We start from the raw sequence: 24399 nt of genomic DNA on the forward strand, positions 1-24399 counted from the left end.
CCTACTCCAAATGTCCCCGTTGGAAAAGGTGTACTGGTAAGTGCTGGCAGACGCCATGAGTCCATTCTGGAGGGGCATTTCAGTGTCACACTGGGTGCTTTTGTTTGCCAGCTCCGGAAGCAGGGAAGAGTTCTCCAGCACTGAGTTCTGTAACAAGAAGACATGAAAGAAGAGCATCTTCCCCTGTCCCTCCCAACACAGTTCATCCCTGTGATGACTTCCTAGGCCTGCTCACACTCAGCCCTTCCACCAGACAGGTACTGCAGCATGAACATCGAGTTCACCCACTACCGGGACCCTATAACACTGTTATAGGTTATATATATATAACCTATATATATATATAGGTTATATAAATATATATATACATATATATATAACGCTGTTTCTGGTTCCCAACCAGAAACATGGAACATTAACTCAGAAGGGCTCACTTAAAAAAAAAAAATATATATCTATATAGATAAGCATATTAATATTACATGACAATAACTGAATTAAAACCAAATAACTGTAAAACAAGATTACAATTCTTTTGCGATTACCAGTTTGTGAGCTGTAAAGAGAAATGTCGATGTTATTTTTTCTGAACTTCCTGGTTCACTGGGGCCATCTCTCAAAACTACGCAGCTGTGAATCCAAACCAGGTTTTCCACGTGAGGGGGATATCCTGGTTTATACTAAAGGAGAATTTGGTCTTTTGCTTACATCTGATGGATGAGGTTTATGAAATTTTAAGCCACCTTCCATCCCAGGGCACCCACTGCTATTGACCCTGTGCTACCAGCCCTCCTTGGTGACCCCCGTAATACAGAAGAGATTCCTTACGGGGTCTGTGTTCTCCTGGTCAGACCGAGTCTCCCCAATTTCTCCAATGAGACCCGAGTTTCTTCCTTCTTCTGCCGCCCCCAGCTGCTGCCACACCATGGCTTCTTTCTCGCACTCCTTCCTGTAGAGGTTGGTTCGGTCTGAAAGGCTGGCCCTCCTCACCACCTTCCTGCGGGACAGGGACAAGGGACATCGAGGCTGTGAGCAGGACATGACATTTCCTCTTACCCTGTAGCTCTTCTCACCTCCTCCTCACGCTCCACAGCCTCTCCCACTGGAATGGAACGTGGATTTAGCTTCCTGGCACCCACACAAAGCAAAGCCACTAGTGGGGATATTAAAGGTGGAAGGAATTTTAAGGAGTTTTAAAGCAGTACTGCAAATCTGGGGTAGATCTCATACAGGTCACCGAATGGATCTGCTCTGCAACCAGCGGAGTAAATGTAGAGGGAAAGGGCCCACGGGCTGTTTAGGGAGTTTTGTGGTCTGTAGGACTGCTCTGGTGTCTAGTAAACATCCCATAAATCCCTGTGCAAACTGTGTCTGAGCACAGTATCTTGGCCATGAGACACACTATTGAGAAGCTCAAGTTAAGCCATTTGAAGCACTGATTCTCCAGCACCAGTACCAGTGGTTCAGCAGGGTAAATTCTCATCACTTGGTCCTCTTCTCAGGCAGTTCTTAAACCAAAACAGTGCAAAGCCATTTTCCACCTGAGAAACACCATCTCTTGCTCGTGAAAGAACAACCCTTCAAAGGAGCTCCTCCTTCAGCTACCAAAAGTCAGCTCCTGCCCTTCACAGTTCATTCAGAAAGGACAGAGGGGTTGTTCTCCACACGCTGGGTGCAGGGTGCTCTGTAGCCACATCTGGGTGACCACCTAAAGCACTGGGTGACCTGCAGGGGACAAGGCACTCACCCCCGGCTGCCAGTGCTGGAGGTCCTTCGGCTCAGGGAGGATTTATGCCTCAGCTGAGACTTCATGATCACATCGTGTTTGTGTTTCAACTCCAGGAGTAATACTTTGAATTCCTCCTCTTCACACAGATCTGCAGCACACGCAAACCAAGCCATTAATCAGACGGTTCAGATGTGGTGCCATTAACACCGTGTTACCAACTGCGCCTTCCTCGTACACACAAGTGCCAGCAGGAAGAGAAAGGAAATATAAGCAGAATATGCTTAGGCACATTCATCTCCAAACAAATTAGAGGAGGCAGAATGGTTTGGACACCTCAGCAGCAGCAGGAAGCAAGAGCTGCTGATTGTGACGGGGGCTCAGCTTTGAGATGATCCAGCTGATCAGCTGGGCTTTGTACCACCTCTGCAGTATGCTGTGCCTTTACACGTGACAAGGGGAGAGATATATTAACCACTGTATCATTGCTTCAAGGTGGGAGGAAAAGAAATTTCTGTAATTAGCAGACTGCAGCTCCCCTGAATACAGCGTTTTTACTTCAGCCTCCAAACCAAGAAAGAATACAGACAAAAGCAAAGCAGATCAGGGGTGAAGACAAGAACTTTCAAAATGAGGATGCACAGACTTTTCAATTAAGGCTCAGAAAAACTTTTGCCAAAGGAGAATGTGGCAGAAGGTTATACTATGCGTGGTCAGATGCTAGCACTTTGGCATTTGTAACTTCAAATCTGTTCCAAGAGTTGTGTGTGCCTTCTCTTTCCTCTCCAGCCCCTTATCGTGTACCACACTTCATCCCATCAAAGTCAGACACCCGAGTCTCAGGGCTGCACTCAACAGCTGCACAGGTTCAAGACTACAATATAAGAGCAGGGAGACTCCCAAACACAGGTACAGAGGGATAACATGAGTGGAAACACACAGGAGAAACACTTGGTGCTTGAGAAATTCCTTCTCCCTCGGTTTTATGAGCAGGATGAAGTGTTTTCAGAACAAAGTAGGCACTTTAAAACTTCAGTCCCAGTTAAAGTAACTGCAACTTTGATTCAAAAGGCACCTGAAAAATGAAGTTAATGCTTCTGAAAGCACCACGTGAAGACTCCAGCATGCTCAGGGGGAAAAGTTTTTCTTAGCAATCTCTTTTTTTTAAAACTTAGTAAACTCACCTATTGGCATCTCATCCAAAGATGTCCTGGCACTCAAACTAGCCCCGTGGGACACAAGCAACTCAGCCATCTGCATCTAAAGAAAGGGAAAGAAAGATAAGTCAATAGAGGTATTTTAGGCAATTGCTTTCCTCCTCAAAGCTGAAAAGCTGGAATAAGGTAAGAAGCAATGGCATTTGTGCTCAACTCAAGTTATTCTGGTACGTGTGTGATGTTAAACACAGTTCCTACAATTCAGCTGCACAGACATTCTCTCCCTGAACTTTCTCAGCAACAGCTGCTTCTTTGCAGCCCCAAGGACCTCACCTGACACTGTCCAACGAGTCCAGCCTTTACACAGATTTCTTCCATTTGCAAAGTACTCCACAACTTATCCAGGCAGAAAGAAATGTCACCCTCATACATGACATTTGTAACAAAATCATTACCTGTCCCCAGAAAGCAGCAGCATGGAGAGGTTCCCAGCCGTCCCAGTCCTTAACATCCAGGCTTGCCCCCTGATCAAGAAGGACTTCAGCTGCATGCAGATAACCATTGGCAGCAGCTATATGCAGCTAGGAGACAAGGAACAGAGCATGAACCACCTGCAAGGACCATGAATGCTTTTACACACCAAGTTTCAGTGGAATTTCTTGGTTATCATCTGGGTCTAGATCCAGACAGGCAGCCCATTTCACATTTGGCAGATGCCATCAGGTCAAAAGCAGGTTGTTCCTGTTACTAAAACTCAGTATTACCTGCATATAATTCTGTTTGGAGAGGAAACTGCTTAAGCGTTCTTAAAATAACTTATATATGTGGATTAGAAAAATAGTGTTTTCACATTTTAAATCAAGGGGTCTTAAGTGCTTCCCAATCTGTAGGGAAATAGCACCAACAAAACACAAGCCTGCAATGGAGAACATCAACCACTGTAAACTCTGTGTTCCTCATGCCAGAAGAATGTCCCCTCTTCCCCACTTAAATGCTGCAGATGTGATTTTTTGGATCAAATTTTCAGCCTGCTTTAGTCAGGACTCCCTTCATGCAAGTGCACTTCTACCCACACTATCGTTATTTTCACCATTAGAAAATCAAAAACCTTTTAATCCTTGGCTGCTTTTAATTAAGAGAATCTGATTTTTCAGATAGTGGCTTCCAACTATGACCATCGCTTTTGAGACATCAATAATAGTCTCCTTTAGTCCCCACGACACTTCATGTCTCTGAAGGTTTTCATAATTGCGGTCTGCTGTGCCATCTCTGAGCACAACACGGACCTGCTCTCAGGGTATGAACTCCACTCGAGAGCTCACCTTATCCCAACTGTGCTGAAGAGGAGAATTAAAGCTTCTCAAAAATTTCCGTATGGATTCCACCACACAGTGTTAAACCCTCATCTGGAAATAAATTCTGATGTTTTCTGGCAATTCAATTAATTTCTACCTAAATTTTATGGCACTGGCTCATACCCTCTTAGAGGCCATATGAATTAACAAGGAATCACTCTGGGGAGATATAAAAAGGGAAGCCAAGAGGGCTGCTTAAATTTACATACATAATCCTTGTTAAAGGGAAAAACATGTTAAAAAAAATAAGCTGCAATAAAAGTTTCAGCCATTCAAGTTTATCTTGGAGGGAGCCTGCCCTCCCCTTATTCTTCTGGTATATGCTAGAGGTGGCAATTTAGATAGAAAAACCTGAATGCGCTGCCATGGTCTGGCACAAATGGCACCAAGTGGCCTGAATATCAGTTATGTCTAGACCCCAGCACCGAATAACTAAGGTTGTATTAAAGTCCCCAACATGTATGACAACATTGCTGAACGTCACTTGGGACTGCAAGGGTTTAAGACACAGGTTTGGAGGTGAAAAAGAAGGGAACGGGACTGAGGTTGTTCATCCTTCTCGGTCTCTGTCCAGTCAAATCAGATGCCAGTTTGCTTTGTGCTGTATGTTCGTGCTGTGCTCTCCTCTGCCCAGGGCAGATGCCATCCTACGTGAATAAACACAGCCCTCCATGGACCCTGCCTCAGATGGATGCTTTGCAAAGCAGAAAGAGGAGGAGGCGGAAGGTCTCCAGGGTGCCCAACACCGATCGTGCTCCCATGAAAACCAGAGGATTCTCCCGTCTCCTCTGTGGGAGTCAGGTCAGACCACAGGACTAGTGAGAAGCAAAACATTACTGGGGAGGTCTTTCAGCCCCACTTCCTTGGAGGTCAGCACAAGTGCTATGTTCTGCAACTCTTCATCACAAGATTTCTTGCACCTTTCTTTGGGACCAGCCCCTGTCAGAGAGGACCCAGGGGCTCAGCAGCCTTGCTGCAGGACCTGACCTGCCAGACAACCGACAGAGCTCACAGCAACCAGGGATTTGCTTCAAAAAGCGCAGGGTTAGACACTGTGTCATGTCAGCTGTACTCATGGACACAGCCTGTTCCTACGTGACAATACACTGCAACAGGAAAAAAGATGAAAACAGCTTCCCCGCTCCTCTCGGTGATTTGTATGTGTTGATTTTGTATAACTCCTGCCACAGGGCAGGTTTCGTAACAGGGCAGGAAGGCAGAAGTCAAGCCACAGCAGTTTCACTCACCAGCGTAGCACCTTGGGCATCGGTCCTGTTCAGGTCTTGTCCAGTCGCAAGTATGTCATGAATGTCACAGATCATGACCTGCTCTGGAGCAGCCCGCATCTCATTGATCCTTTCCTGTGTAATTCCTGTTAAAATTCCAGTTACAGAGAGAAGAGTTGGAAAGGGTCTTTGTCTCCACTGGTTGAGCAAAATTAGACTTAATAATTCCTAGTCGATATGACCTCACATCCTTTTCAGAGGCCCTGTATCTGAGGGTACTGACAGCTGTCCTTCACCCTCATCATTATTTAGGAATCAGAGAAACTAGACAGAGTCAGGTTCCAAGAAATTATGCCAAGCAGCAGCTCTCTGCTGTTCTCCAGAGGCAAATCAAGAGCTGAGAAAGAAAGTAATTTTTAGTACTACATTGACCCATTTTTGTATTTTACATGAACTCAGTCTCCTTACCTTGATAGGCCATGCAAGTCTCAATGACATCCAGAGTTGGCTCATCTTCGCAGAGGTCATACGGCATGTTGCCATCCGCATTCACTGCCAACAAGTCTGCTCCACTGCAAGGAGAAAGCCAAGTTACACAGGAAAGGACCTCAGACACCCTAAGGCAGATGGTGCCAAACACGGGAACAAATGATTAGCAATTATTAGGTTTAGTAGTTGCCCAAATGCTATGAAGATTTGTGTGAGATAAGGAAGATTTGTGTGAGATAAGGAAGATTTGAAGCAAAACCACAGTGTTTGAATGGGGAAGATGATAAATTCCACAAGTGGATGAAAGGCAGCATGATGTGCCTCCTTGGTGGAACCACTGAGCTGTTCCTGTCCCCTCCTGACCCCAGCACTGGGCAGACTGGTGGATTCTCAATGATGGAAGCAATTTATTTGCTGAATTCCTGAATACTACCAGGTGCTTGTTATCTGGGCACTTGGGAGTCCTTCAACGAAAAGTTTGCAAGGACCACAACAGTTGGGAAAGGTACGGGCTGAGGTGGAGGAAGTTCCCATCTAACCAAGGGCACAATGGCAAAAAATAGTAATTAAAAAAATGTCCTTTCAGCTGGTGACTTTTTCTTTTTGATTGTCCAATAGCACTTCTCTAAGTGCTTCAGTGACCTCCAGGAGCAGACAGTGCTGTGCAAGGCAGCACGTTAACACCCCCAAAGCACACTCTGCCCTCTACACCATCCACACCGAGTCAGCTCCCGGCAGGACTCACAGTGGGTGCTCATTAAAGGCTGCACATGGTACAGCTCAAAACACATCTGGCTTCCTCCTCCTCCTCCTCCTTGCTGGCCATGTCTAGGAAAGACTTGAGCTTTAGGGCCTTGTTCCTCCTTGCTGGCCACGTCTAGGAAAGACTTGAGCTTTAGGGCCTTGGCAAAGACAAGTGGAAGGTCCAGTGCATGCACCCTGTGTCACACCACTGGGGAACGAATGTATGACAAGAAGCTAACTAGTTACTAATTAAAAGCTAATAAGACAGGTCACAAAGTTCACCCAAGCATTTGAGCTACACAAACACGCTGCTGTCCTCCTACACTGGTGTCTCTTTGGCTGTGGCTGGAAGACCTGAAGCTGTGTTGAAGAGTGCGAGGGTGCATCCTGCTGGCTGCTCCTACTTCTACCCATCCAGCAGGGTCCAACAAGCACAGACACAGCCAGGTACACACCACGGTACAGGCAGAGTGTTGCAAGTTTTGGCCCAGTCTCCAGAAGCTTCATGAAACTAAGTCAATCACCTAGGGCTTTACTGTGTCTCCTCAGCCTTTCTGCTCTTCCTCCTCCACCCCCTTTTTCCCCCATGCAGGAAGGAATCCCATGAATATCCAGAAAGCAGGGAATAATCACCATCACTGCCATCTCACAAGGTACTGAGCAGCCTGGGTTTCCATCCACAGAAGCTGTGGGTAGAATCAGATCTGCAGAAAGGGACAGACACAAAAAAGCCACCTACTGCTGGATGAGGATCTTCACCAGGTTGATATGACCACACGTAGCTGCTGCATGCAGCGGAGTCCACAGCTCATTGTCCTTCGCGTTGACATTGGCCCCATGGTTGAGGAGAAGCTTGACTATCTCTTCGTAGTTGTCTATGCAGCACTGGTGAGGAAGGGGTGCAGACAGATTGCCTTTTTTAAAATTTTAGGACTGTAATACCTGCTCAGCTGTACCTGGCTATGGAGACCTACTTTATCCTGCAGTGTTTGACAACAAGCAGCTCCAACAGAGTTAAACAGCAAATTGAGCACAGGCAGGTCAGAAGGGCACCAAGCAGAACACCTACGCTGGACAGACTGAAGGTCACTGGGGTTTTACAGAGCCTTCTGGTTTGGGGGCAGAACCAGTAGGGAACAACAGCAAGTATGCGCACAGCTTCTGTGCCACTGGGTCTTTGATATTCAAGAGCAAACATAGCAGAAATTCAACGAAACCAGTATAACCACATACCAAGGGATGAGCTGACAAGCTGACATTCCCTTTTCTTAGGGAGAAATCCCACACACTGGCATGTGATGAGTAAAAGTTTTCCCAGCAGCTCACGCTACCTACCACAGTTATCTGAAGAGATGCAAGGCGGATTCCCAGAACTATGAGGTACTTCACAGGGCACCTTTCATCTCCTGAACCAAATCAGCATCCTCGGTGCACTTACACCCCAGCCTGCAAGGATGGCCTCAACAGCTTTCCTTGGGAGAGGTGGAACTTGCTCTTTGATCCACCTTGTGCTCGCTTCCTGGCGTGAACGTGTGCATTGTATAGAAACTGAAATAAGATTCATTCTTGTGCAAGAAGCCCGGTCGTGAACTACACATTTCTGCACACCCACGGGAGAGACTCACAGCTCAGCACTGGGCTTGTAATGGGCTGAATTACAGCCCACAGCACTCAGTTTAGCAGCTGAGTGACAAGGACCCTTTATGCATTTCTGTTTCTGTTTACTCTTTGTAGATGGAAATGAGGTTAAAATCATGCCTGTCACACAGCTGAGCTATCACACAAGTGTTACTGCATCCTCCACTGGAAGCCACTGCTCGTGGGCTTCACCTCGGAGCTTCTCTCTGGGATTCAGTTCATTCTAGTGGATGCCAAGTTCCCACCTCAGCTCCCAAATGCACTTTTACAATAACTGATCCTTCACTGGACAAGGTGGGATTCTCCACAGCTTCAGTACCTAATGGGGAATGCAAGGAGGCTGCCAGCATTTCTCTGTGTGCACAGTAACACGAAGTGTGTGTGTGGGGGGGGAACCTTTTATCTTCTAGAAGCCAGTTTACATTTGTAAGCGAAGCCAGCTTTTTAAATTTTCAATCCATCCAGCTTTGAAGAGAGCAAGCCACTTGCAGAGGAATCCAAAAATCCCAAGTGAATGGGAGCATTGATGGCAGGGACTAATGGCCAGAAAACCAGGAGTCCCCATTCCGCCCTCGGAGGGAGAGTGACAACCCTGCCTCTGTCCCGTGGCAGCGGGGGTGGCAGCCACCAGGCACGGCCCGTCCCACGGGGGTCCTGCAGGCTGGCTCTCCTCCTGCTGTCCCACCGAAAACCAGGACTCACGAGGAAGGGTGGGGACGGGGGACTTGGCAATAAGAATAGCAAAACCCTCACGGCATCAGCGTGGAGGCTCCAAGGAAGGACACAGACTTACACACCACTACGGCGAGTCTGTATTTTACTGGCCATCGGCTGCTGCCATCTCACACAGACTTTGGGAGGTCCCTGAGCCCACTGAGAGCAGCAGCAGATTCTCCAAACATCCCAGGCATCATTTATTTAAACCAGTTTCAAAACTTGTTCGTTGCCGAAGTCGCCAAAGTCTCTAAATTTGAGTTAACCTGCTTTAAGAATTTATAGCCCAGCCCTGCAAAGACTAAAGGGTGGGAGAAACGTTCACTTCTGAAACCCAACACAAACCCCCAGCTCTTATTATCACTGATGGAAGTCTGGGATACAGCCAGAGAAGGGTTTGATCTCCGTTTGCTCGCCAAGAAGCAGGATCAGCCAGCACAGCATGGGGAAGTTTCACTGCTTTAACTGAGCAACACAATGAAATATCAGAGCTTTCTCTGTTCTCCCGGCAGCTCTGCTGAGGGAGCAGGGAGCTGTGACCTCCTCCCACCCCTCACCTGATGCAGTGCAGTTAATCCATCCTCATTGCACAGGTCCGGGCTGATGTTGCTCTTCAGCAGGTAACACACTGTAAGGGAAGGAGACAGGAGGAAAGGAGTCAGGTCAGCAGTCCTAAGGCTTCTCTTGCTCTCAACCAGCCCTGGCCAGTTCAAGCCAAAGGCAACCCACAGCGTCAGGGTGTCCCAGGAGCTGCAGGAGACCTCACACCCAAGAGCCCAAGGCTGGGGTGAACCCACAGGCACCGCAGCGCTGGTGAGGAAAAAGCCTTCTTAGTTTTATCCAGCAGAGAGCACCAGCAGGCAACTTTCCCCCAGCTTCCTTCCCAAGGAGGCTTTGCTATTAGAGCTCTCATTTTCCTACGGTTCTGCTGGAACAATCTACATTTTTATCCCGTGCTTTGCAACACCCGGGTGCAGCCTCCGCACACCGCAGCCCCGGAGAGCTCAAAAGCAATCAGGGGTTTTAGGGTCCTGAGGTAAAACCATAAGAGAGATCTCACTGTGGGGGTGATGAGGTCTTGCCGCAAGGAATTACCAATCTGGGATGAGAACTCAAATACATTTAGGGGCCCAGCACATCAAAACCACACGAGGGTTGCTTTGGACGCTTCACATGAACCATTGGGCATTTGAGGAAAGCTTCCCAGAGGCTTTATTTTTTCATTGCTGCTCTCAAGGAGTTACCGATCTGGGACGAGAACTCAAACACATTTAGGGGCCCAGCACATCAAAAACACACGAGGGTTGCTTTGGACACTTCACATGAACGGTTGGGTATTTGAGGAAAGCTTCCCAGAGGCCTTATTTTTTCATTGCTGCTTTGGAGGGAAGGGATAAGATTTATTCTATTAAAATGCAAATTTCTGGAACACATGAAAAGCCATTAGCCCCTAGGTATAAGATGAAGTTTGCTCCGAGGTACACATCTTCCGCGGGGTAATAGCAATAAGGCTGGCAGAGGAAGCAAATTGATAGCAACACCAGGAACTCTTCAAATTCAACACTGCTGACAGATCTTGATGATCTATACCCATCTTCTGTTGTTTACTTACTCATTCCCTGCTTTTTCTCCAGAGATTTCACTAACCAATGCTTTTCCCACCTCAAATGTCACCGACAGCACAAACCCAAGCTCAAGGTTCATCATCATCTCCCTGGGGCCAAGGTAGCAACAGATATTCAAGTCCCATCTTACTTGTTGGCAAAGACACAACCATTAAGCGTAACCAGAGCTGCAAAAAAAGGAATGATAACAAAGCTAAAAGGGCAATAACCATCCTCAGAGCTGGGAATCAAAGGGACTGCAAGGCTGGTCGCTCCCAAAGCGTCCTGCAGCCTCTGCTCCTGAGGGATGGCTGTCCTGCTGTCAGAGGGAGCTCTTTCACCAGCACATCGGGGCTGTCCCTGGGGACAGAGCACTTCTGGCATCCAGAGGAGGACATGGCAAACATGTCCACGATGACATCAATGTTGATTTATGAAGCTTTGTTCAAAAGCTCTGGAAAATGCACTCGCAAAAAAGGCCAATTGAAACCGAAGTGAAATTTTGTTTGGAAGCCACCGGCCTGATGTTATCAAAAAGGAAGGCAAAACCAGACAGAAATGAAATGAAACAATTTCTATCACGGGATTGTTTCACCCGACCCAAAATAAATGCTGGAATTTACGCTTGCTGGAAATAATTTCCAGGCATTGCCACCTCCTCGATGAAAGTGATACAAAAAAAAGCAGAATACAACGAAGACCAAAACTCATCCCCCACCGCGGCGAGTCCAAAGAGTCGGAGTTTTTTCCAGCTCAAAGGCTGGTGCAGGAAGCCCACGCCTACACCCGGCTCACACCCCCGGCACTCGCATGCCTGACAGTAAAAACAGTGCTGAACCCCAGCCAGTATATCCAATTTAATCACTGAGCTTCTACTGTTTCTGGCCAGCCCCGAGCCCCTGCTCTCCTAATCCAAGCTGAGCGATAGGAGAGTCATCGCCAGTGGATCTGGTTGTCTCTTATTTACTTTGGATGCTCTGCCATTAGGGTTTTAATTCAATTTCAGTCATTTAAGAGCCATTGTGTCCTAATGACTTGCAGCTCCATAATCATGTTTGGCCTGGTTATGGAGAATTGGACAAGTCGACGCTGGCAGGTTAACCTTACAAACTCTGTCCCTCCATGGGAAGAAGCAGTAGCATAAATCCCAGCTTGTTATGGAGTATGAGGTTTTGTGTTGAAGGCTCTGCCATCATGGCTTGTAAGAGTCCTTGAAGGGTTAAGGATCAAAGAAGGATTTATCTCACCCTAAAGCAGCTTTGAATTCTCTGCTAACCCCAGCAGCAGCTCTCCTGATCACAGTGTACCTCCCCTCGGCTCCCATCTGCCCTCAGGACCAGCTCACCACAGCCCTCAAAACGTTTCCCAGTATCTCCCAACACACCAGAGACCAACACTCAGAAGAAACCAGAAAAGAGCACAAAAAAGCCAGGTGATGAAGCCAGTTATGGACGTGGCACCAATGAGTCCAGGCAAACATGCCTTGAAGAAGATATCAAACTCCTTTCCAACCTGTCCTAAGCTGAAGTTTGCATCTCAGGGTTCAGTGGGGGAGCACAGGGCTGGGCAGCAATGAGTCCTGGCTCATTTCTCTGAAGCCAGAGGGATGTTGCCTTTGGGATTCCTCATGCTCCAGACAACAGATCCCAACAGTTAGGCAGAAGTCTCCAGGAACTGCAATTTCCTATTACATATACACCCTTTTACAAGCAAAACGATTCTCCCAGCGTCCCACCAAGCTCATAGCAGAATGCAGCCCTAATTCCTACCAGCACCCCCAGCAGCAGGACATGGGGTGGCAAAGAGCAGCTTCATCACCCCCATATCCTTGTGTGCAGAGCTGCAGAGGGATGTGGAGGGAGGACATGGACACCTTCCCCATATCCACTACCCAGGAACAGTCCCCTCCCTCATGGCCAGGAGGAACAAGTCTTACTTTCTGATAAACTTCAGGAGAAATGGGCATTTGTGGGTTTTCCAGTGTCTGAAGAATAGGAAAGTGAGGGGGGCAACCTTCATCTCTAGGGCTGTGGCATTGCCACCGACCTGCTCCACTGCTTAATGCCTGACATACGGGGACAGGGACCTGAGCAAGCAAAGAGCTTCTCTTCAAGCCTGCCCGTGCCACACACCTCGCTGCAAAGCCCAACATCCTCTCCTCCTCCCACCTCCAGGCAGGAGCGATGCCGTACAGGTAGGAAGCGCACGCTTCGGCTCACAAGGACGCAGATTAACCACCCCACGCCAGCTGATCGCCTTCTGTCACCTCAAGTCTCATTACGCCTCTCGGAGGAAGATCCTCCCCACAACCACAAGGCAGAGCATGGAAATGGGTCCTCTGCAAGCCCCTCTGCGAGCTCAGGTCACTCTGAGCCCAACAGAAGGGGGTTTTATGGATTGGGTTCAGCAGGCAGCAGCCTCCACTTTAACTCTTATGCTTAACTTCTTCAGGAGGGCTCAGCACCTCTGATGCTGAGCTCTTCCAAATCTGTCCTCCTTCACGTGGAGGCGGGAGGCAGGTGGGGAGAAGGGGCTGGATGGGTGGATTGACTTTATTACATGTCAAGCACACGTTGTGGGAAGCGGTTTCCAACGCATAGCAAATGAAGGAATGAAAACGATTACAATAAGAGCAGGGTGAACAAATTGTTGTGAATAATTCATCGCAAATTATATTAACTGAACAATCACTCAAATGTATTTTCCATTATTCTCCTTGCTCTGCCTATAATTGAACCTCTCGCACGCCAAGATGGTGTACATTAATCTTCAATTTATATTTTATCATTCACATCTGTGCTGTGTTAAATGGAAAAAGCTCCCACAACAGCTGTGAAAATACATCCTAGGTTTTAAGTCACCCTCCATCACATGTCCTGGGGCAGCCTCCTCCCCGAACACAACAAACCCACTTCTCAGGAGCTCCCTCTCCTCCCAAGCATGTCCAAGCCTTGCTTATTCTCCCCAAAACCTATAAATCAGGAAGAAAAAAAACAACAACCACTGCAAAGGCCCTAAGGTAAATTCAATGCAGGGTAACTGTCTCTCTCACCTGGAGAGATATTACAGCACTATCATTTGTCATCGATGTTATTTCCCACTGAGTTTATACAAGAAACAGTTTTTCCAGAAAAGTTCCTAAACCGGATGAAGACTTTTCCATGGAGGAAAAATGCCTTTGTCAGTGCGGTTCCCCCTAAGTCAATAAGCTACACCATAAAACTCTGGATACTATTACACTCCATCTACACCCAGCTTTTGCATACCTCAAGTATTAATAACTCCTAAGAGAAAAAGCCAACTGAAACTGATATGGATACCAGGGGGCGTGGGGGGGAGAACCCCAAACACCCTTCTGATAGGAGGCCCTGATTCCTCCCCAAAATATTTAGCAGCAAACTGTAGGTTTCCCTGTGTGCTCCAAGTTTACATACACACACAGGCCATTAGTTTGTAAAAATTCACGTTTATCTTGATCCTTTGCACTGAACGATTTCTTTTTGAAAACATTTAAACTCTTCTAGTTCACTGTCTGGTTCTCAGGCTTCCTTTAAAAGCTACTATTGCACTGAGGTCTCTTCGGCAGAGGAATAATTCCTGTCTGTTTACACCTGATTTCACTGAATAAAATGAAGAGAAGGTTCACTTGGATTAAGACACATGCTTTTACACATTGCTAGAAGTCACTTCCACCCAGAAGCAGCTGGAGTCAGAAACCCAGCGTAGCGGAAGGAACTTTTGTAGTGAGGCTGGTGGCATCTACACCACAGAGATGTGTTGGCAAAGGTCTAGAAGGTCAGAGCCCAGCCTGCCAGGCACAGTCCCACGGATGGGCTCAGCTATTTCAAAGCTGCATTTTTACTGCTATGGTTTTGCAGGGATATTTATTACACAGGAGAAACGTTGCCAGGAAAACAGCATCGAAGGCATGAGCGCTCTGCCAGCGAAGCATCCAGCCTCCTAACGCTGCATACTACAATATTCATATTATTAATATTTGTATATCTAGACCCTGAGCGATAACAGGATGAACTTACTCGACCTTATCCTCCTGCAACACACAACTGATGGCTCGTGTTGGTCCATTGATAAACTCTGCAGCTCCCTAAAGCTTTTTGAAAGACAAAAAAAAAACCCACAGAAAACAACTCCCCCCTCCACTCAGACGGCTTCAATCATTCAGCACACCTAAAAATAAATATGGCCCAGTTTGCCTGCTGAGCTAGCAACTGAGACATCCCATCAGGATTGATCGCCAGGCTTTCTCGGGAAGGTTCAAAGCCTGCTAAGACACTTCCCACCTAGTTTATAGCTGGGCACACACATTCCTTCTCATACACCCACAAAATCTGGGAAGTTTGGAAAGAGGCCAGCAGAGTCCCATCTGCTTTGAGCCATATTCACATGGGCAGGGACATTTCATGCAGCTACACTCAGCCCAGGTGCTGCTTCTGTCAAGGAAAATCTAGTTCTGATTTTGATGCTTCTTGCTTAAGAGAGCACAGCCTTCCTTAGCCCTGGGCATCCCATTCCTTAACCCTGGACAAGGACCCCATGGCAGGCTCTTCCTGCAGAGTGTGGGGCCTGATTCATACACAACTTTTATTCTGACAGCAAGTCAGAATTGTCACAGCTCATACATTTATTTAATGCGTAGGGGCCAATTCTTTCCCCCCCTCTTCATATTGATTTCAACCAATTTTTGCTTTATGCTTGGAGCCCTGACAACTGCAGTACAAGAGGGCAAAGAACACCACTATAAGGGGACAGTCACCTACAGCTGCGTCTTGGATGAACAGGCCATGGCCAAGCACCCAAACCCTCCTGCATCCCCCAGTTCTCTTGTTCTGCATCGACAGGACTTCAGGCTCTGATAATCCCCTTAGTGCTAGCGATGCTAAAGCATCTTTCTTTAATGGCTGCCATCCACCTGGGATTACTCGGATGAGTAACAGTGTGCAAGTTACCCATCTGCAACCAGCCATGCTCAAAGCAGCAGCAGAAACAAAGGCAAACTCGTTTCAATAGGGAAAATAAAAATTAGAGGATGCTGCCATCTGACAAGCTTCTCTAAAGGATGTAGCATCATGTTCAAAAGCATCCTCACCCTCTCCTCCTGCTCCGACTAACAGTGACATTGGTCCATGGAGGGGATACCAAATACATAAAGGAAAACTACAGTCAGAGATAATTTTCTTTGATTCCCATTCCTCATCTGTTAGTGGAATAATCAATAAATCATTTTGGTGTAGTTTTTTAAACAGATGATGGGCTTTAAAAGGGGTAAGTGTTTTATATAACCTACAGGCTCAGCTGCCTTCAGCAGGATTTCTGTGGGCAGGGAGCCAGGAAAGCAGATTCCCCAATATCACTGCGACAGTGACACCTGGGCTGCCAAAGAGCCGCCTTCTCTCTCTAAGAGGCATTTTGGAGTAGGTATTTAGAGAGTACTAAAAAAAAATTAATTTAAGAAGGCAGAGGTGGAGGTGTGGATCAAGGAGCCCAAGGCCTTGTGTGACTCTGAAGCTTGTAGTGATGCACAGAGCAATGCCAGCTTTTAGGCTGGGATGGTGCTCAGCAGAAGGCACTGACAACACACAGAGGGAATCATCCCACCGCGGTTGGAGCCAGAGGAGCCAGCGGCCTGAGCAGGGAACACCAAGGGAAAATGAAGGACGAGGGACAGCCACATCCTCCAGCAGCAGCTCGATAGAGAACCTGCATCCCCCATCTCTTGAGTTAGCACCTGAAATGTTGGGTTGGGTCATGCAGGCAAGTGACACATCTCACTTCCCTTCACGTTTCAGGCCGATTTAGATGAAGGGCACCTACAGAGTCAGTAAATGCTCAACCAGGAACCTGCTGTTCTCCTGGTGCTCTGGCTACTCCCAGCCTTCTTCCTACGAAAAGCTTTTCTTAGAAGTCATGACAACACATGCAAATCCACTCAGACAACACAACATCAAAGCCTTTTATCTGAGTAGTACAGAGGATGCCACTTAAATACCTGTTCAAAAACTTACTTTTGATGTATTGGACCAAAACCTACCTATTGAGACTTGCAGCAGGTGTCACCTATGATGTTTATCTTAAGCCTGTTAGGAAATAAATCTTTCAGGCCACCCAAAAGGAAATGGAGCAAAAAAAAATTAATTGGCTTTAATAAAAATTACAGCTTAAGAAGTGCTTAGATAAAAGGGAGCAATGGTGTCAGGAGGTAAACTTTTGCAGCTCTCCGAGTACATGAAGAGCTTCCCCATTTGCATTAACACTATAATAATATGTGATCGGTGCCCGAGGTGCAGAATTGCTCCACGCAGAGCCAGCCTGCCTGTATTTGCAAGAGGATATTCTAATATGCTCCGTGTAGCAGGAAATAGTTTATATTGCCATTTGAAAGTGTTATTAGGTTCCAGAGTCAACAGCCTCTGCCCCAGCTCGTCTTTCAGAGGTCTCATGGCCTCAGCTACGCAGCTGTACGTTGACCTGAACCACACGAATGTTTTTAAGAGTCTCAATTATAAAACAGGAAACTTTCTATTTAGAGTAACGGAAAAGAGGTTTTGGGGGAGGGGTGGGGAAATATTTATCTGCTTTTCAAGCTGCCCTGAACCAATTCCAAACCATTCCCTGCAGTGAGAGCCTGCTGGCTCCAGCCTGGGAGCTCATGGGCAGCCCGGGCTCTCCCCCTCAGCCTGCCCCGCTCCAGAGAGACATTGTCACCCATCTCCAACCTTGCCATGGTCTTTAGAGAAGCTCCAGCTGCTCTGGCTGTGTCAGTACCTTCTCAACAGCATCCTTTTTGACCTCGATCTGTGCATTTTGGGGCTTTTTTCCCAAACCTCCACCTTTGTCTCCCTTTAGTTTAGGATGAGTATATTGGGGATGAAAACCTTTAAGAGGTACAAGACCAAAACACACCCCTAGCCCTGCTCCCCACGGGTCATGAAACAGGGTGCCACATAGCCAAGGTCTAAACGCTGTGCAAGGCAGCTTTCTCAAAACCAGCTTTGTGTGAGACAGCAGCAGGATCCGGTGGCAGCCCCCAGGTCACAGCCCGCCCAGATGTGTCCCACACCATCACCCACACAGGAGACCATAGGGGGAATGCCAAGAGCTAAAGTGCAATCTGCTAAAACATCACCCCCGGCTCACCAGCTCCCTTTCTTACTGGAAATGCCACATTGCCAGGCAGGGCTGGAAGGGAAACGTCTATACAAGCAGAAAGTCCTCCCCTTGCCTTTTTTTTGGTCACATGAAAAGACATTGTGGTTTCCTTTCAAAAAGCAAACGCTACGGAAAGAAATCTTTCAGGCAAGTCTAGCAGCAACCTGAACTTCACCAGAGAAGCACTGGCTGATGCTCAGCAGCCCTTCTGTTTTTGCAACCTGTAATTATTCAGCAGCAAATTTTACACGATTCAGGGATTTGAATTTCAAGAGAGCCTTTCATCCAGAGGTCTCCGAAAGCGCTGCCGCCATCAGCAGAGCGAGCTCCAGGCTGTCTCCCGGGATTCTACCATCAGTATTTGCCTCGTTTCACAGATGTGACATCTCAGCCCGAGTTAGACCAAGACTCTGGAGCTCAGGTTTCTTTGCCAAGGTCACAGTGACAGTCCATGGCACAGCTGTGACAGTGCCCCCAAATCCCAGGTCCCAGCTCCACCTGTTAAGCACAAGAAAACTCTCCTTTCCTCTCCCCCATCCTCTCGGTTGTTCGGCCAAGAGGAACTGGGCAAAGCAGCTGAAGTCCCAATGCCAACAGCTTCGATGGCACTTCCAAGAAACCCCTGTGCACCCCAACTCTGGATTTGTTTTCAGCATAACCACATGGGACCACCCTCCCAGCCCTCAGCAACCAACAAAGCCTTGGCAGAGACATCAAGAGAGTTTCTCCCTGAGCATCATCGAAGGTGTCCAGCACTGCACGGAAACCAGCTCGTGCCTTTAAGAAGTGAATCAGAAGTTAGCACCTGAGCTTGGCAGAAATACAGGTTTTTCACAGCTGCAGTAATACTTATAATCGATGAGACAGGCCTGACAGAAAGTATTTAAAGAAATCTGTGTGACGGCTGCTGGGAACCAGAGGACACAAGTCCCCCCAGCCAGGGGCTGAAGCTGGAGACCATCCACCTCATGGGCCCTGGGCCTGATCCAGCTGAGTATGGTCTGCTCAATAAAGATCACGGCACAAGCTTGCTGCAGGTTGCTAGTTATGCAATCCCAATTTAAGCCCCGTTATCTTGAGCATCCAAGTTAAAAAGAAAAGCCCTATTATCAAAACTAGTGGACAAACAGTTCATTTACTTAATGTTTCCTAATTTCATTGAAGAAGGTTTGAAATGCCCTTCCGTGACTCCTCAGAGGCTGCACAAAAGACCTTTAAATTAAGTCAAAACAAGTGGGCACACAATGATACAACCTGGGAGGATCGAACCCGACTGTCAGGTGCTTTGCATATACTTTGCATAACACTTACTTCACCCGCCCCGTTGCACAAAGTTGACAACTCCCTCAAACTTCTTCTCCCACAAGTTCTACATGACTTCTGCTTCCCACCACCTCAAGTGGTAGAAGATGAGTGTTCCCGGGGCATGATGCACTATAAGGTTAGCCCCTGGGGAAGCAGCTCGAGAGCCTGACAGGTCATTTTGACTTTTGAGAAAGGAAAAAAAGAAAGAAAATCCAACTTGTTGCCTTCCCCCATCCCTGATACATCCTCAGACACCAAAGCACCAGCTCTGCATGAACACAAATGGAGAGGGCTCCTCTGCCGAGCTTCCTGCGCTTGGATGCCGTAAAGGAAGAAACTGCACACGGGGTTGGGAGCATTTTCATTGTTAGTGAGAGGCTCCTCCCCTTCCAAAAGCTGTCTCACTCAGCTTAAAACACTTTCACCTACAGAATATGACTCGAATTCAGAGAACCCCTTCAGGTCGGAGGAGGGAGGAGAGAGGAAACTCCTTCACAAACCGCAGAGTGTCCGTCGTGGCAGAGGAAGAGGGGTGCTCCCCACAGGAGGGGAGCTCTGGGGTCCACACACCCAGAGGTGCAGCTCATACTGGGGATGGAAATCAAGACCCCCAATGCTCACAAGACTGCTCCAACAGCCTTCGGGGGTAACCTAGGGATCTCTGGCCTCATTAGTGAATATTTAATGTAAAGCGGAACTGAAATTCTTCTCCAGAACATGCTTTGCCCTGGATAGTTTAAACCACCACATGTTAAAAAACATAATTCCTACAGGTCTTACACGGGTTTAAAGCATCCCATTTAGCAGAGCTGTATCTCTGAACATTGAAGACATAACTCCTTGGTGCTGGGAACAAGGAGTTGCAGGCAACAGCAGGGAGCAGAGGCAGAGCAATATATCCCCCTTCTCTCCCCTCATCCCTTGAGAGGTCTCCTGTCCTGGGATGACAGACCCTGTCCATCTCTCCACGGCAGTGACACAAGTCAGATGCCTCCCACACCCTCTTCAGCAAGAGTCAGCTCAGAGGAATTGCAGTTTTCTTTTCTGCAACAGTGGAGAAAAGCTTCAGTTTGCCAAAGTATATTGCATTTCCCAAGAAAACGGCAGTTTTCAAAATAATTAACAGCCATTAAAATTCCCCATTAAGTTTTGTCATTAGCAATGGCAGGACCATTCTCCTCTCCACAGCAGTGAAAACTCCGCTTACTTCTGTATTAAACCCGGTTTTGTTAATGAACCATTTTATTCCATCCTGTTTGCTTATAAGAGAGCTCCCGCGCCAGCAGATCCCTCACAGCAGGGAGTTTTTCATTACATATTTAACACTACAAGAGCCCAAGCGTCATGGGCCACCTTTTAGCTGTCACAACCCAAGAAAGGTGACATCCATCTTCTGGGTTTGAATGGCAGCTTGTCCTCTACTCCCTGCACCCCTTACACCTCCGCGTGAGCAACCGGGGAGAGAAGAGCCCTCACATTCTCCTGCCACGGCTGCTTCTGTGCAACGGAGGAGAAAAGACTGTGTGATTATTTTACCTAAAAAAACCCCACACTTTGAACATTCAGACCAGAGAAAAGCCGGGCTCGAGCTTTGCGTCATCTCCCATCGCTTCCACCATCTAATATTTTGACTTTAAAATTTACAGCCACAACAAAATGCTTTAGTAGCTAAACCCACCTTAGTAACTTCATTAAAGTAATTAATGCTTAAGTGGCTGCTTACACTGCTCTGCTGACAGCACTAATTACAGGTTGCAGAGGTGGATCCCAGTGACAGCACAGGGGAACCAGGAGCTGGTTTGAGGCTCGTGCTCGGTACTGGGAAGACGTGCAGTCCCCTGCAACCAGCCATCCCTGGCTTCTTCCTGCTACTAAACCCAAAATTCAGTATCTCCAGCACTGATCTGAGCAACTTTGGTGAAGGAATACATATTTTTCTGCTGACAAACATCAGAAGAGGTCCATAGCATCTTTTTCAAGAGCAAGGATGGGAGCAGGGCTGGCTAGCCAGGTTGATGGGGTCCTTACAGACCATCGTGAGGGCAGGAACCAAAGTGCTCTGCTTTCCTGGAGACACCACAGAGCATTTTATCCCTTGTGAAATTAAATGGGAGGGTTGTGCTCTCACTCGCTAAACCAGGGGTATAACCTTCCTCACACAAGCAGTCCTGTCCTTCAAACACGGGCAGAGATCCACAGCTCAGTGCGACTTGTGCCAAGAGCACTCGTACCTGTTTTGGGACATGCAGCAGATCTGTGGTCAATTAAAAGATCCCTCCTCAACTGTTTCTGGTTCTGCCTTTGTCTGGAAAAAACAGTGTCTTAAAAAAACTGATTTCTTTCCAAGCAGCTCTTCATAACAAATGCTCCTGGGATGTTTCCCACATTTCACAGACTGAAGGAAGTTCCCCTCCAAGCCTCCGTTACCACCCCAGTTAGTGCTACAACAGAGAAATCCTCTTTGTTTCTGTACGTCTCATTGTAAAGAATAATTCCCGAGGAAAGGAGTCCACCAGATCAAGAGCATCCAACGAGGTCTGGATCTCACACGAGCAGCTGCAACCAGTTCAGTTGTATAATGGAAACCTGACCTACAAACCTCGAACCAAATTCTAGCTGTTCCCCTTTGAAAAGCAAGCGTGAGGGCTGCACGCTTCTCCTGCCCTGCTGCTGCCAGCTCTTACACCTGTAACCTCTGGTTTGGCGCCGTGCCCTGACAGGACCATTGCTTTTCCTCCATCTGGCACACCTGGGGAGAAAGGGCTCACCAGCAAAAAGCGAGTTAAAATGGGCCCTGGCTGCATAATTTGCATCATCTGTGCAACCTAGCGCTAGGGGACGGAGGGTGTTTTGCTGGCCAAGATCTCCAGGCATCACCACCTACTTTCGGTTGAAGGACACAAGAAGGAACAGCATGCCATTCCACCCAATAGGGCACTGGGGGCACTGAGGCAAGGGATGGTTTCCCAACAAACGTGCATCCCTCACAGATCAAATGGTGCTCTGGGGACAGAACAACTGTGGGGGCTAAAAGGAGCAGGATGACAATCAGGCTTGGCATGAGCCACAGATAGTTTTCGGGACAGACCACATTAACCTCTTCACCACTGAAGCCCTGCTCTGCCATGGGGCTGTCCCTCAAGAGGGTTGTTTCTCCAGACAGCCCCAATAAACCACCTTGGTTCAAGGTGTTTCGTGCCTGTAACGCACAACAGCATCAAAGAGATTAAAAAGGAGAACATAGGCACCAGGGACTTCTAGAAAATGAAACAGCCATAAAAGTGGAGGTGAATGCTCAGCACACGCAGGGGGGGTTCAGGCGAGGCCATCTCCACTGCAGGTGGAGAGGAACAAATCAGGGAAGCTGTGATCTGCAGAGTCATCATGGGAAGGGGACAAGACGTAAGGCAAAGCCACCTCCTCCAGCCCAGCACCAGTCAGATGGGAACTCAGACAGACCCAAGCCCCAGAGCAGCTGGGCAAGATGGTGCAAAAACTCCTTTGGATTTCTATTCTGCAGGGAAAATCCAAGAGCATTAGAGTTTCTTCAAGGAACTGTGGGAGAAGCAGGAGCTCTCGTAAAGAGGCCCTTACATTGTCAGCAGTTACGGGATGCTTTGCAACCCTCCGGTCCCTCCTTGAATGACAAGGTTTCCCCAACTTCCTGGCTGGCAGTCCCTTCCTCTCTGATATCCTCGCTGGAAATAAGGAGGAAATTTGCTGTTGACGAAGCCCATCCCCCAGGACTAAAGCAGCAGCGAGAGGCAGGGGCCGGGCCGTGCAGACCCACTGACAGGCCCGACTTGGCCACATTTCTGGATCAGCTCCCCCGAGTCGATGTCACACGGGGTGCTCTATCCCCTCCTCACAGATAACGCTTCCCTTCCACAAGAAAAACAGCTCGATAAGAACTGCTGACCCCTGCTCGACTTATCACAAGAGAAAAATGAAACCCATTTGGGGTCAGGAAGGGGCTGCGTGAGCCTCTTTGGGAGATGCTCCTTGGCCTCCACCTGCCTTCCCAGAAGCCGAGTGCCCTAAAGACAACAGGAGCAGTGTGAGATGCATTTTAGGCATCACATGCAACCGCAGCAGAGAATAAATCCCTAAAAAACCTGATTCACGTAACGGCCGTGCCGGCAGCTTTGCAAAACGCGGGTGATTTCAGAGGAAGCCGGTGCTTTGCTGCCGCTCTGAGTCACGGGAAGCGCCGCGGCCGAGCCCCGCAGCGAGGCAGGAACAGGGAAATTTCCCCCAACTATTCTTATCTTCTCTCGCAGTAACTCCAGGCTCGTTTTCAAAACGGGGGCCCTGTTCAGAGCAAACAAACAAGCCGCCGCAGTCACTAAACCCCGCTGCGGCCGGGAGAGCGCTGTAAATCACGGGCACGGGCAGGGTTTGCAGGCAGCAGCCACAAGGAACGAGCATCTGCAATGATTTTATGGAACACCAGCACGGATAATGGTTTTGTGCTCCTGAAAACAGGTGATTTAAATTCCAGGGTGTCACAGATTTTAACCCTGAGCTAATTTTTTTCCTCTCTTCTACGCTCTAGCATACATCACCGTTATTGAGAGAGCAGAACTCACAAGAATCAGGTTTCCTGAAGATAGAGTACAAGAAAATGATGTTTTCTACGGCAACACAGTTCAACAGAGGCTCAATAAAACATGATTGATAATTAGTGTTTTCTTTTTGACAGCTAGCAGCAATTGTCTTCTCCTTAAATCTAGTGTATTTGCCAATTTAAAACTAATCTCTCCAAAAATGAAACAAAACATCTGGCAAAAAAACCCCAGTGAATATTGGCTAAGATTTACGAAGTTATATACCAGAGTGTCACCTGCTACAGCATCAGACAATTTAACAGTAATTAGGGTAGAGCAGAGACGGCCTTGTGGAAAGAGCCATCAGGCGAACGGAAAATGGATGGGAATAGCTAAATCAGTTTAGATTTCCCCTAACAGGGGTAGATCAAAAGAAAACTAACCTGATTAGGAAGGAGAGAGACACTGATCCAGATTCATCGAGCAAAGCAGAACAGCTATAAAGTGACATTTATGGTTTCTTCCCTTACCAGGGTCGCACAAAGCAGCCAGTGTGTACCAGCGGATCTGGCCCAGATTTACGGGTAGACCCTTTTAAATAAGGACAGCTTCCCTCCCCCCAGCTTACTTTCCCAGTTAAGCAGCTGTCAAAAAAAAAAAAAAAAAAAAAAAGGCCATTAAAAAAAAACCCCCCCAAAAAAAAAAATTTAATTAAAAAAAAAAAAAG

At 47.6% G+C, this 24399-nt stretch overlaps 1 protein-coding gene across 1 annotated transcript in view; it reads right to left on the reverse strand.

The window, feature by feature from the left end:
- PPP1R16B (protein phosphatase 1 regulatory subunit 16B) overlaps positions 1-24399 on the reverse strand; it is a 71795-nt gene that overhangs the window by 11191 nt on the left and 36205 nt on the right. Inside the window, exons 3-11 of the mRNA XM_014941219.1 lie at positions 9607-9677; positions 7437-7582; positions 5933-6036; positions 5486-5610; positions 3339-3464; positions 2911-2986; positions 1748-1877; positions 829-997; positions 13-147 (exon numbers count right to left, since the gene is read on the reverse strand). Coding sequence (XP_014796705.1) covers positions 13-147; positions 829-997; positions 1748-1877; positions 2911-2986; positions 3339-3464; positions 5486-5610; positions 5933-6036; positions 7437-7582; positions 9607-9677 — 1082 coding nt within the window. The remainder of the gene's footprint in view (positions 1-12; positions 148-828; positions 998-1747; positions 1878-2910; positions 2987-3338; positions 3465-5485; positions 5611-5932; positions 6037-7436; positions 7583-9606; positions 9678-24399) is intronic.

The sequence above is a fragment of the Calidris pugnax genome, unplaced genomic scaffold, assembly GCF_001431845.1.
Source record: "Calidris pugnax isolate Ruff unplaced genomic scaffold, ASM143184v1 scaffold55, whole genome shotgun sequence".
NCBI lineage: Eukaryota > Metazoa > Chordata > Aves > Charadriiformes > Scolopacidae > Calidris > Calidris pugnax.